General features: G+C 40.2%; 1 protein-coding gene across 1 annotated transcript in view; it reads left to right on the top strand.

The window, feature by feature from the left end:
- LOC129739215 (SET domain-containing protein SmydA-8-like) overlaps positions 1 to 12,793 on the top strand; it is a 114,230-nt gene that overhangs the window by 29,531 nt on the left and 71,906 nt on the right. The window contains exons 4-5 of the mRNA XM_055730637.1: positions 5,935 to 6,119; positions 6,597 to 6,870. Coding sequence (XP_055586612.1) covers positions 5,935 to 6,119; positions 6,597 to 6,870 — 459 coding nt within the window. The remainder of the gene's footprint in view (positions 1 to 5,934; positions 6,120 to 6,596; positions 6,871 to 12,793) is intronic.

The following is a 12,793-nucleotide window of genomic DNA, read 5'->3' as shown; positions in this document are numbered from 1 at the left end:
GTCAAGATATTTGAATCGAGAGTTGAAATCTAAAAATCAAGGTTTGAGGATGAAGGATCAAAAAATCAAACGTCAACAAAATATAATTTGGAAAATTGAAAGTCGAAAATGAAAGGCGAGAGAAGAAGCTTGAAAGTTAGGAGCAAAAGTTAGATTATGAGAGACGATTGTCAAGAGCAGGGAGAGTTGAGATCAGAAAGTCGAAAATGGATGGTCGAAAAACGAACGTCATTGGTCGAATAACAGGTTCGGTTGGACAGGTTAGTGTTGAAATTTGAAGATCGAAAGTCGAGAATCAAGAGTCGATATTTGGAAAACCTACAGTTAAAGGCAAGGGTCAAGGAAGTTAAGAGTCGAAAGTTTAAAATCCAGAGTTGTGAGTTAATCTCTAGGTGTGAGATGCAAGATTCCAACATTCGAATATCCAATTTCAACACTTGGTCTTCAACTTTTGACTCTTGGCCCTCTTGACCTTTAACTTTCTACTCTCTACTTTAACTCTCTACTCTCAACTTCTTTCGCAACTCTCGATTCAAGAAATCCAAGCCTTTTAACTTTTATTTTTCAAATCTTGGCTCTTGATTCTTGACGCTACATTCTCGACTTTCGAATTGACAATCAAGGTTCAAGATCAGAAATTCGAGGTAAGAGATGCGAGAGTTAAGGTTGAGATTCGAAAGTTGAAAGTTGAAACTCGAAAATGGAGTTTCGAGAATTGAGTGTCAAGAGTCGGGAGTCGGGAGTCGAGATTTGAGATTCGAGAATCCAGAATCATGAGTTGATAGTCATGAAACAAAATTCGAGAGTCGAGAGTCAACAATTGAACTTCGACTCACGAGATTCGAAATTTAAAATTCGAGTTTTCAGATTCGTGATTCAAGGATCAAAATTCGAGATTCGAGACTCAAAAGTCGATAAGTGAGAGTCGAGAGTCGAACATTCTAGAACAAGAATGAAGAGTTGAGAGTCGAGAGTTAAACGTCAAAAGCCAAGAGCCTAGAGTCAATAGATGAGAATCGAGAGTCGACATCTGGAAATCGATAGTCAGAAATACAACAAAAGCATAAAATAGGTATCGAAGCGCAAATGGAACATTTAAATGAAGTACATTAATACAAATGATTAATCTGATAGAAAATATTAACAGAAATTGGATAATTCAAACGGAAAAATTATCGTATATGTAGTCACTTCTTGAAAAGTAACAATAATCTAAAACCTTACTTTGTGCTTCTAAAGCAATAAAGCTCTAATTACTAGGCTTCTAAAATATATGAGGCAAAGGAGAACAAAGACTAAATTTATTTATTTACATAGTATTCCGTCTCACGACATAACTTGATGAACAATTCCTAAAATTCACTCGGTCCATGGCAATCGTTCTCTAATTCCTCGGGCACCCCACGTTCGCCAGATCACGCTCCACTTGGTCTAACCACCTCGCTCGTCTTATTCCTACCGTATTCGTAGCGAACACCTGTTTTGCAGGACAGTCGTCCGGCATTCTCGCAACATGTCCAGCCCAGCGTACCCGGCCAGCCTTCACCACCTTCTGGATACTGGGTTCGCCGTAGAGTCGCGCGAACTCGTGGTTCACCCTTCGCCTCCACACTCCGTTCTCCTGTACGCCGCCAAAGATGGTTCTTAACACTCGTCGCTCGAATACTCCGAGTGTACGCAGGTCCTCCTCGAGCAATATCCATGTCTCGTGCCCGTAGAGAACAACCGGTCTAATGAGCGTCATATACAGGGTGGAGTCCATAGAAGGCACGACTTCCGCTGATAATTCGCCTCCGGGTATCACGGCTGGTGTCATTGTCTGCGGTCACCAGTGAGCCGAGATAGACAAAGTCTTCGACTATCTCCAGCTCGTCGCCGTCGATCGTGACCTTGTTATTACTGGACAAGCGGGTTCGGTCGGTCTCGGATCCGCAGGCCAGCATATACTTCGTCTTGGACGTATTAATCATCAACCCAATCCTTCCTGCTTCGCGTTTCAGTTTGCGGTAGATCTCCTCCACCGCCACAGATGATCTGCCGACTATATCAATGTCATCGGCAAAGCAGATAAGTTTACTGGATCTGTTGAAAATCGTGCCCCGCATTTCGCCCACCACTCGTCGAATGACACCTTCTAGCGCCACGTTGAACATCATGCAGGATAGACCATCACCTTGTCGAAGCCCCCTGCGCGATTCGAATGAACACGACAATTCACCCGAGATCCGCACACAGCATTGCGGTCCATCCATCGTCGCCTTGATCAGTCTGATCAGCTTCCCGGAAAAGCCGTTCTCGTCCATGATTTTCCTTAGCTCGTTATGGTCGATCGTGTCGTATGCGGCTTTGGAGTCGATGAATAGATGGTGCGTAGGGACTTGGTGTTCACGGCATTTTTGGAGGATTTGCTGTAATGTGAATATCTGGTCCGTCGTAGACCGTCCCTCCATGAAGCCAGCGTGATAACTTCCCACGAATCTGTTTGCTTGTGGCGTTAGGCGGCGAAGTAGGATTCGGGACAACACTTAGTAGGCGACATTGAGAACAGTGATCGCTCGGTAGTTCTCACAGTCGAATTTGTCGCCCTTCTTGTAGATGGGGCATATAACCGCCTCCTTCCACTCCTCCGGTAGCTGTTCTATGTCCCAGATCCGGATTATCAACCGGTGTAGGCAATCGGCCAACCTGTCCGGGCCCATTTTGATGAGTTCAGCTGCGATGCCATCCTTCCCAGCCGACTTGTTTGTATTCAGCTGGCGAATGGCTTCCTTAACTTCACTCGTCGTTGTGAGTGGCTCCTCTTCGTCGTTGGCTACGCCGGCGATGTACCTTCCCCCACCGTCTTGATCTCCTGCATGTGCGCCGTTCAGGTGTTCATCGAAGTGCTGCTTCCACCTCCTGATCACCTCACGATTGTCCGTCAGGATACTCCCGTCCTTATCCCGGCACATTTCGGCTTGCGGCACGAAGCCTTTGCGGGATGCGTTGAGTTTCTGATAGAACTTTTGTGTTTCTTGCGAACGATGCAGCTGCTCCAGCTCCTCGAGCTCCTCCTCCTCCAGGCGGCGCTTTTTCTTCGGAAAAGTCGGACTCGCTGCCTCTTCCGCTGTCGGTGATTTTCCACATTTCGACGGGTGCCTCTCTGCACTACTGCCGCCCGCGCGGCATTCTCTTCGTCCATCATCCTCCTACACTCCTCGTCGAACCAGTCGTTCCGTCGAGATCGCTCCACATAACCGATGACGTTCTCCGCAGCACTGTTGATGGCTGTTTTGATGGTATCCCAACAGTCCTCGAGAGGGGCTTCGTCAAGCTCGCCCTCTGCCGGCAGCGCTGCTTCGACCGATTGCGCGTAGTCTGCCGCGACCTCAGGTTGCTTCAGTCGCGCGATATTTAACCGAGGCGGGCGCCGGTTTCGCGTGTTGTTCACTACGGAGAGTTTTGGGAGCATCTTCACCATCACCAGATAATGGTCCGACTCGATGTTGGCGCCCCGACAGGATCTGACGTCGATGATGTCCGAGAAGTGCCGGCTGTCAATCAAAACGTGGTCGATCTGTGATTGCGTTTGGTACGGTGATCTCCAGGTGTACTTGTGTGGAAGGCGTTGCTGAAAAAAGATACTACGTACGGCCATTCGTTTGGAGGCGGCGAAATCAATAAGTCTGAGGCCGTTTTCGTTGGTCAGCTGGTGCGCACTGAACCTTCCAATTGTCGGTTTGAATTCCTCCTCCTGGCCGACCTGAGCATTGAAATCCCCGATGACGATCTTGATATCATGTTTTGGGCAACGGTCGTATTCACGCTCCAGCTGCGCGTAAAATTCGTCTTTGTCGTCACAGGTACTTCCGAGGTGAGGGCTGTGCACGTTGATGATGCTGATGTTGAAGAACCGGCCCTTGATTCTCAACCGGCACATTCGTGAGTTGATCGGCCACCACCCGATCACGCGCTTTTGCATCTTTCCCATCACTATAAAAGCTGTTCCAAGCTCGTGTGTGTTGCCGCAGCTCTGGTAGATGGCACGACCATCTGGGTACGTTCGTACCGTGGAGCCCTTCCAGCATACCTCCTGCAGCGCTACGATGTCGAATTTGCGGCTCTTCAATTCTTTGGAGAGCACGTGGGTACTGCCCACAAAATTTAGATATCGGCAGTTTCATGTTCCAAGTTCTAAAGCTATAAGGTACTATACATTTTATTAGAATTGAATCAGAATTGAAATACATCCAGAACAGTACATATTGATGGAATCTTCTAGTAAGGACTGACAGGATTCCGATGAAAAAAACTTTATCTCTTAAACTTTACTTTCTCTCCAGCTCCAGGTGTAGCTGGTCTCAATGGGGCAGAAAAATAAACAGCTACTATTAAGGCTATGATCATTTAGTATCCGGGCAGTTACAAACGTGTGTATTTTAAAAACTATTCATTTGATCGAAAAACTTTCTATGGAAGAAATGAAGGTGTTAATATGACATTTAATGTAAAAATATAAAAAAATAATATTTTTCAATGACTTCAAGAAATACTCTAACTTTTTCATTAAATCTCTTTTTTATCTTTGCACACTTTTTTCAGTCATGTATTGTTTTATTTTTCTTTACTACAGAAGCAAAACCTTTGCAAAATCATGATATTTTACACAAACTCACTTGGAAAAAGCAATTGGAATCTAGTTGGAACCTTTCCATGAGTAGGCATCTCGAAGAATTGGATCTGTCAAATCCGGTTTTAACATAAGTTTTTTTTGGCTATCAGAACACATCTGGCATATTGCGTAAAAACCGGATGCACAGATTGCGATCTTTGGAACTGATCATTATTAGTTATTTACTTGGTGTCTACTAGTCAGGCAACACTTTTTGCATGCCGGTAATGGATTTTTTGCATTATTTAAGGAGTCTGCATTCAGTTATCTCCAATAACCATAGACTTTTTACCATATTTCAGATCAAGGGTTGCACTCCGATGGTTGGTTTGAACTTCGTGTGGATCCTAGAGTGACTCCTTATACTTCTTAACCATTTGGCCCGAAAAAAAATTAGAAAAAATCAACAGTTCATGAGCTTTCAAGTCAACAATGAAGGATTTTCGAGGCGCAAAATGCGTAAAAGGAGCAAATTTGTGCAAATTTATTTTTACCATGTCTTTATGCATCTGAAATATCTCAAACACACGTTAACTTAAAAATCTATCAAAAATAGGCAAGGTAGTCCTTTTCATAACCAACACAATGCTACTAAAAATTTGGATATCAAAGCTCTATTAACGTAGCTATCACCGAAATAAAGTGCCCGGATACTAAATGATCATAGCCTTAAAGCTCATATCGTACTAACCTTGTAAAAATGAAGAGACATGGATCGACACAAAAGCTTGCAGACTTTCAGATGTTGAAGGCCTGAAGAAATTATTTAAAAAAAACCTCAGGATCACAAGGGCAAGTGAAAACAGGGTTTGCGTCAACAGCATTAGCTCATAGTAACTGGTTTATCAACAAATGATTTTGAATTTTGAAAAAAAATCTGTATCAAGCTTTGAAAATCTGAATAAAAATCTGTACCTATCTGTGTATTATCTGTATTGGCGTTGAAAAATTTGTATAATACAGAAAAATCTGTCTATATGACATCGCTGTTTACAGCTGGTATTTTTGAACTTTACAGGTTTGTCAAATCATGATTTTCCAATAAACTTTGATTAATTTTTATGGAATTTCCTTTTATTTTCGTAAAAATTCAGATAAAACAGCCTTTTTTTATTTTCTCAACTAATTTTCATTTTCTCTGTGTTAATTTTGGTACAATCATGCTGTGTAGATGTGAAAATTCAAAGTTTTTTTTAACTTGTTTGGATAAAAAAAAGTCCTCATTAAATGTCAAATGTTTCCTTTCGAAGGCCTTAAACATAGAAATCGTGTTATCATTCCAGTTGACATCCCGAAGGGCGAAGTGATCTCGATCTCGTACACCCAACCGCTGATGAGTACAATCCAGCGCCGGTACTCGATAAAACAGGCCAAGTGCTTCGAGTGCTGCTGCGACCGCTGCCAGGATCCAACCGAATACGGAACCTATGCCGGATCGATCATCTGTCCGCACTGCAGCAAAGGAAAGGTGAGTAATCTAGTCAAATAACTTAAAAGCTTATCTTATTTCAGCTGTCAACTGTGTCAAAAAATTGGTTTCCTTGAAGATAAAACTCATATAAATAACTGAGAATCCAATTTTTATTTCTATCGAACTTTTTATGGATGTCAAAGTCCTTTTCATCTCAAATAATCATCAACTTTTTCGCAGGAACAGATTTTCAATTGGACATTTTTAATACCGAATTCAGGGGAAAAATATTTTCCAGAAAGCCACATTCAGTAGCTTACAGGAAAACTTTATTTCGAACTAATGAACCCGGTTACATTGTACCCGGGAGCATTCCGTCCTTGTTGCTTTTCATGTTTCTTATTTTGTGGAATAACTCTCCTTCCATTCCGAAAGAAAAGCCAACAGAGCCCATCATCAATCTAACAACATTTGTATCGAAAGGCTTCATAAGAATTGCATTTGCTCTTCCTCTGTCCACCCCGTGTTGCTTAGGTTATTTCCGCCAACCCGCTGGACTTCCGTTCCGATTGGCACTGCGATAATCGTAAATGTAGCTTCCGGGAGACGGCTCAACAGTCCCTGGAACGAACGGAAGCCCTCCGGGGCGTCATCATCGGTCTCGGCAAGGATCGGCCCCAGGACTACGAACGGTTTCTCCTGACGCACCAATCAATGCTGCCTCCCTGGAATACCAATTTGCTGCAGGTGAAATACGCCCTGACCCAACTTTACGGCAGCCGTGAGCTCCAGGGATTTCGATTGTCCGGTAAGTGACGGGTTTTGCTAGGGAGGGATCCTTGTAAGTGGTTCTAATTTTTGGTCCCATTCTTGACCGGCTGACTGGCTAGACCTTTTTCCGGCAAAATTGATTCCATCTTAGTCGCCGTACGTTCCCATGGGTTCCAGTCAGTTATTACTGACCAGGATTGGACGTACGGAAAATGGGAAGATAAATGGCAATGGAATAGGATGTGTCGATTCGATCAAGTAATTAAGTCACTCACAGTTTAGGCACAGAGAACAGACGTACAAGCTCGAACAAAAAATCTTCAAAAAAGTGTGTAAAATTTCAAATGCAGACATCCAAAAAATATGTTGAAAATTGACTTTAAACAGTGGCACCTATTGCGCCGTTCAAAAGTTACAAATCAAATTCTCAAGTGTACAGTTTTCGAAAAGGCGTAATCGTATATATGAACTAATAATTAAACTAATGCCGCTGGAAATTTTACACAAGTTTCGTGGGCTAGCTTGTACGTCTGTTCTCTGTGGTTTAGGTTCAATGTTATTAGAATTCTTTGATGGAATGTTCAACTGAGAATCGAAGGTTACTGTCAACTGGGGCATTATGAAACACTTTCCAACTTAAATGGCTTCTGAAAACTTAATGTCCACAGATAATCATACCTAAGGTGGCCAGACTACCCGTTTTTATCCAGGTTTGCCCGGATATTTAATAGTAAATTTGCGGATTTATTATTGTTTATCGCCGCGATAGATTGTGAATTGAATAATTGACTTTCTTCGGCAAGCTATCGAATGATTAAAAACTTGTTTACCAGTCGTCCATACGTTTCGAGCTACTATTGCACTCGCTCCTCTTCAGTGGACACTAAAATTATATTTTAAACGATAAATTTTAACTTAATTAACAATTTTAAAATCTTACATTTTACTGGCCTCCGTCTATTCTTATTTGTTTTCGGTCAGTTTGTTTTGTGTTGCGTTTACATTTGTTTGTCAGTGTCTGTTTCAATTTCGAGATTACAGGGTCGTAAGCTGTTTTAAAGTTACACGAGTCTCTTTGTCTGTTTACTACATTAGCATCACCTTTAATTTTAATGAAAAAAGTCTTAGCAGTAATTCTAGCATAATAGCCTGCTACTCTTTCTAATATTTTTGTTTTTTTTTCAAAATCAAATAGGTGACCAGTTTCTATATTTTGTTGTGCTAGTCCTGTACTCATTTGTTGTGTTGATACATTTGTTTTGTGTTTCGCCTATGTATGACTTTTCACATTTTCCACATTTAATTTCGTATATAACATTCATATTTTTGTTTTTGAGGATTTTATCATTGGTTTTTGTTAGAATCAGGTTATTAATTTTATCCACAGGTTGAAAAACAATATTTATGTTGAATAGCCAAAGATATCTAGATAGTTTTTCCCCTAAACCTGCGCAATATGGAATGGTGACAAAATTGTTCAGTGTTTTTCTGGTTATACTGAGACTATTATGAATTTGGTGAGTCCGCTCTTTTATTTTTTTTTATTTATTCTTAGTCGATTATTCAATTCACAATATTAAATTTGGAAAAAAGTCCGGTCCGGCCCGGTTGCCCGGATTTCAATAGAGTTGCCCGGATTTTTCCCGGATTTATTCTGATTTTCATTCTTAAATCACACTTTAAAAAACAAATTGAAATATATTTTTTTTTTATTTATGCGTCTAAAACGAAATTCTCTTAGCAATTTTAATAAAAATAATCATGACAGGTTTTTTGAAAGCCTAAAATACGATTTTAAATCTGTTGATAAATTTTGATGAAAAAAAAAATTTTCAACTTTTTTTCTTGATTTTTAAGAGTAAATTCAGGGTTTTGACAATACCCGGATATTGTCAGGATTTCGGTTGACCATTTTGAAATCAAATGCATAGATTTTGCCAGGTTTTTGATAAAAATAGTCTGGTTTTTCCGGTCCGGATACGTGCTGAAAAATTCTGGCAACCTTAATCATACCGCTTGTACATCAAAAGTTTTAAGGTTAACCCGTTCCTTCCCATGGTAGCACAGGTGATTAACAACTTTGCACAGCTCGCATTTGAACTGGACGCTTTGGATCAACACCATCACCATGAGTGAAGAAACATTGCACGAAATTTGAAGAAAATTGATTAGCTAGGTTTTGCTCAACAGATCAAAAGCTTAAAAAAAGTCGGATTTTTTAAAATTCAAATCACGATGTCATTTGTTCTTCAATAACTTTACAAGTTTTTATAATTTCCCTCAAATAAAAATGCTGACGTGCAGAAGGTTGCTTATGCAAGCAGAATCAAATGATGGTTTACTTAGATTTCAATAAAAACATATAAATTTTCGAGTAAGGAAAGTGGATCACTGGTGATACACTGGGAACAAAACGAACTTTTCTTCTTGTGAAGCTTTTTACCAATACTTATGAAAATCATTCCGTCAAAAAAAAAATGTCGCTTCAGAATAGTTATTTCATCTGCTAAAATGACCACGTGTCTCGTAATATTTGTAAAAGTTCGTGATTTTTTTTTTCGAAAAACGGCATGTTTCATTCTCCTGGCCCAAAGCATTACCAAAGATGATAAACACCATCTACCATTAATTGTCCAAGTTTCAGAAATTTAAATCGTTCCTTTCCAAGAACACTTCCAATAACGTTCTCTGAATTTTAGAAAGACCAATTTCGAATGACTGAATGTTTTACTTAGCGTAGTAGACTGGAACTGCCTTGAAACCGCACCTACGATTGCATCTTACCTTAAATATTTTAGCCAGCACAAGAATCCGTGGTCCAAGTTGGCATTTGCTTTGGAAAGAGTTATGGATGTTCCCAATTTTAGAGCATATTGAATACTAAAGAGGAATCACCTCACTTTGCGCTAGTTCCAACTTGTTTAAAATTCTCATTTCAAATATTGAGATCATATATATCGTTCAATCAGCATGGATTCGTCCTAGGCAGATCTATTACCACAAACCTCTCTCTGTTCACTTCCTGGTGTCTAAAACACATAGAAGATCGACACAATTTATACGGACTTGAAGGCTGCATTCGATCGTGTGAACCACAAAATTCTACTGACAAAACATGGACACCTTGGATTGACAGGCGGATTAGTATTATGGCTCGAGTCTTATCTCACCCGTCGCAGTGTATTTGTGAAACTATGGCCCTTTGAATCGGCCAAATTCAGCAACTACTCTGGTGTCCCCCAAGGCAGTAACCTCGGTCCTCTACTGTTCTCCATCTTCTTTAATGATGTTTTGCTACATGTCTCGGGAAATTGCCTGCTCAGGTACGCAGATGACCTAAAACTGTTTCGGAAAATCAAAAATGCAAATGACTGGTACAGACTTCAAACATACCTCGACATGTTTGCTAACTGGTGTAAGCTCAACTACCTTTCAATAAGCATATCGAAGTGCGCTATTGTATCCTTCACACGGAAACTGCGTTCTATTAGTTGGAATTATGAAATTTTCAACACGCCGCTTGCTAGAGCAAATGTTTACAAAGAACTCGGGGAACTTCTGGATGAAAAGTTATCTTTCAGCGATTGCTATGCACACGTTATAAGCAAAGACAATAAGAATCTTGGATTCATCAAAAGGGTATAGAAAGACTTTAAAGACCCGTATTGCCTTAGATCATTATAATTTGCGCTAGTTAGATCATCTCTCGAAACAGCTATGGATGTCTGGTGCCCATCAACTGCTCTTTGGATAAACAGAATCGAAGCTGTCCAGAAACGCTTTTTGAAGTTCGCGCTGCGCCACCTGCTTTGGAGGAATCCCAATGAACTACGAATACACAGACCGATGTCGCATTCTTGAAATGAAAACATTGACGGCAAGAGAATCACAGCTCGTGCGGTTTTTATCAAAAAACTCCTTGATGGTGGAATCGACTGTTCGGATCTTCTTTCCTGCGTGAACATAAACGTTAGGCCACGTATCGTCCGTGACTCTGAATTCCTGCGGATCAACTTCCAGCGAACCAACTATGGCCAACAAGAACCCATCCGAGCTCTGTCTTTGGTTTTCAATTGGTTCTACGAGCTGTACGATTTTAATATCTCTACGGAAACCTTCAAATTAAAAATAAGGAACTCTACTCTGTTGGTTAATTTTACGATAAATAATAATATCTTCGGCTGTTAAATAACGTAAATTTAAGTACTTCATGAAGACTAAATTGTCAGATGGATTGTAGTGAAATAAATGTAAATGTAAATGTAAAAAAGTGTCATGGGGGCCATTGTTCTAGGCAAAAATGATAACTTCAAGTATTGCAATAACTAGACTATCGACGAATGGGTATACCAATGAATTTTTGTTTCACCAAATACGATCGTTTTAGTTTGTGATAAATGAGTTGATAAAATTCCATATTTTTTTTGCAATTTTTCATGTTTTTCCAATGGAGCATATGCGTTCCACCTCAAAACCCAAATTTATCGAATGGATCATTAAAGAAGCCTTAAATTATGCATCTTTTGTTCTAAAACTATAGTTTTAAAACAATATTCCTATTCAAAAAACGTTGAAAACCTCGTGAGAAGGAAAGGGTTAATGGGACATCACATTGACGTAGTTAGAAAAATTATTGGTTTCATCAGTTATTTTTAAATTTTGCAAAAGCATGCGATTTTCCCCTTACTAGGAAAAAGGAGTAAATTGCAACAAACTTTGTTTTTATGAAAAATCAAATGAAAACGTTAGAAAGTTTTAAGTTTTTGATATTTATATGTGATATCATAATCACAATCATAAGAAATTAATTGCAATGTTGCAATTAATTGCAATGTTTTGTTCTTGTTAAATTTCCCATTTTTTCTGTCAAAAATGTTTTTTAAGAAAAAGTATAAGGATCTTGCATAAATTTAGGAGTAAAACACACTTCAAAAAATTCTACTAGCTGAGTCATAGAAATTATTGTTTGGAAGGATGAAATTTTCAAATTAACAAACGCTAATGCAAAACAATCATATTCCAGCCTATGAGAGCGAGATTTAAAAGGTTAATGTTTGATTTGCATTTTGATGCATTTTAGCCCAGACTGGTAATTGAAAACATTTATATAAAAAAAATTGGTGATTGTTCGAAAAAATAACTATACGCCAACAGTGTTGGTATAAGAAAATAAAAGCAATATCAAGTTTGTAAGTGATATAAGTCAACCCGTCATACTGGGTAAATTTTTTTATGGCATCGTTCGTAAATGTATAAATTTGTACATCTATTGCTTGAATTTTTTAAATATTGGAGATCAAGTCCACGATCTAGCGTTCATCGTCTTACTCAATTTCAAGGAGAAATTCCAACATATATATGTACCCTGCCTCTTGTTACGATTCAAGACTAAAGACCTCTCCTCTGACGACTCGAGGTCCAGCCTTTACTCGTAACTTGAGGCTCGCTTGGTTTCTTCTGGTTCGAGCCCACTACAAGAGACCTATAACGACTCGAGATCTTGGTTCTGCTTTGTTTGGGTCGAGGTCCTCTCCTCTTTGCCCGTCCGTGTGCCGATCGAAAGCAGCTTATCCTGGACACGCACCTGCCAAAGTACACGTCCGGAGCTATTCGAAAATACTCGGATGACTCCCGTCAAAGACGTCATCCTACGCCGACTCGAGTTACTTACCTGCCGACGACGCGACGTGAAGTCACTCTACCCGAGAGTATTTCGCGGCGTGAATACTCTTCCCCCATTCAAGTTCGGCTGCGAAGAAGGTAAAGTCTTATCCCGCGGAGTTTCTGAGTAGAATGCGCTCCCTACAAGTGGTGGAGGTATCCTACACAAAGTTCGCGACGTACCTAACAGCTCGGCATACGCAGAAGGTAGAGTCTTAATTTTGTATGCTTTACTGCTAGGATCGCACGCTCACTACCCGGGTTGCCAGCTCCAAAGTTGCTAGCCAAAGGAAGGAGGA

This window comes from Uranotaenia lowii, chromosome 1 (genome assembly GCF_029784155.1).
Source record: "Uranotaenia lowii strain MFRU-FL chromosome 1, ASM2978415v1, whole genome shotgun sequence".
Lineage (NCBI taxonomy): Eukaryota > Metazoa > Arthropoda > Insecta > Diptera > Culicidae > Uranotaenia > Uranotaenia lowii.
This window is presented reverse-complemented; position numbering and strand designations above follow the sequence as displayed.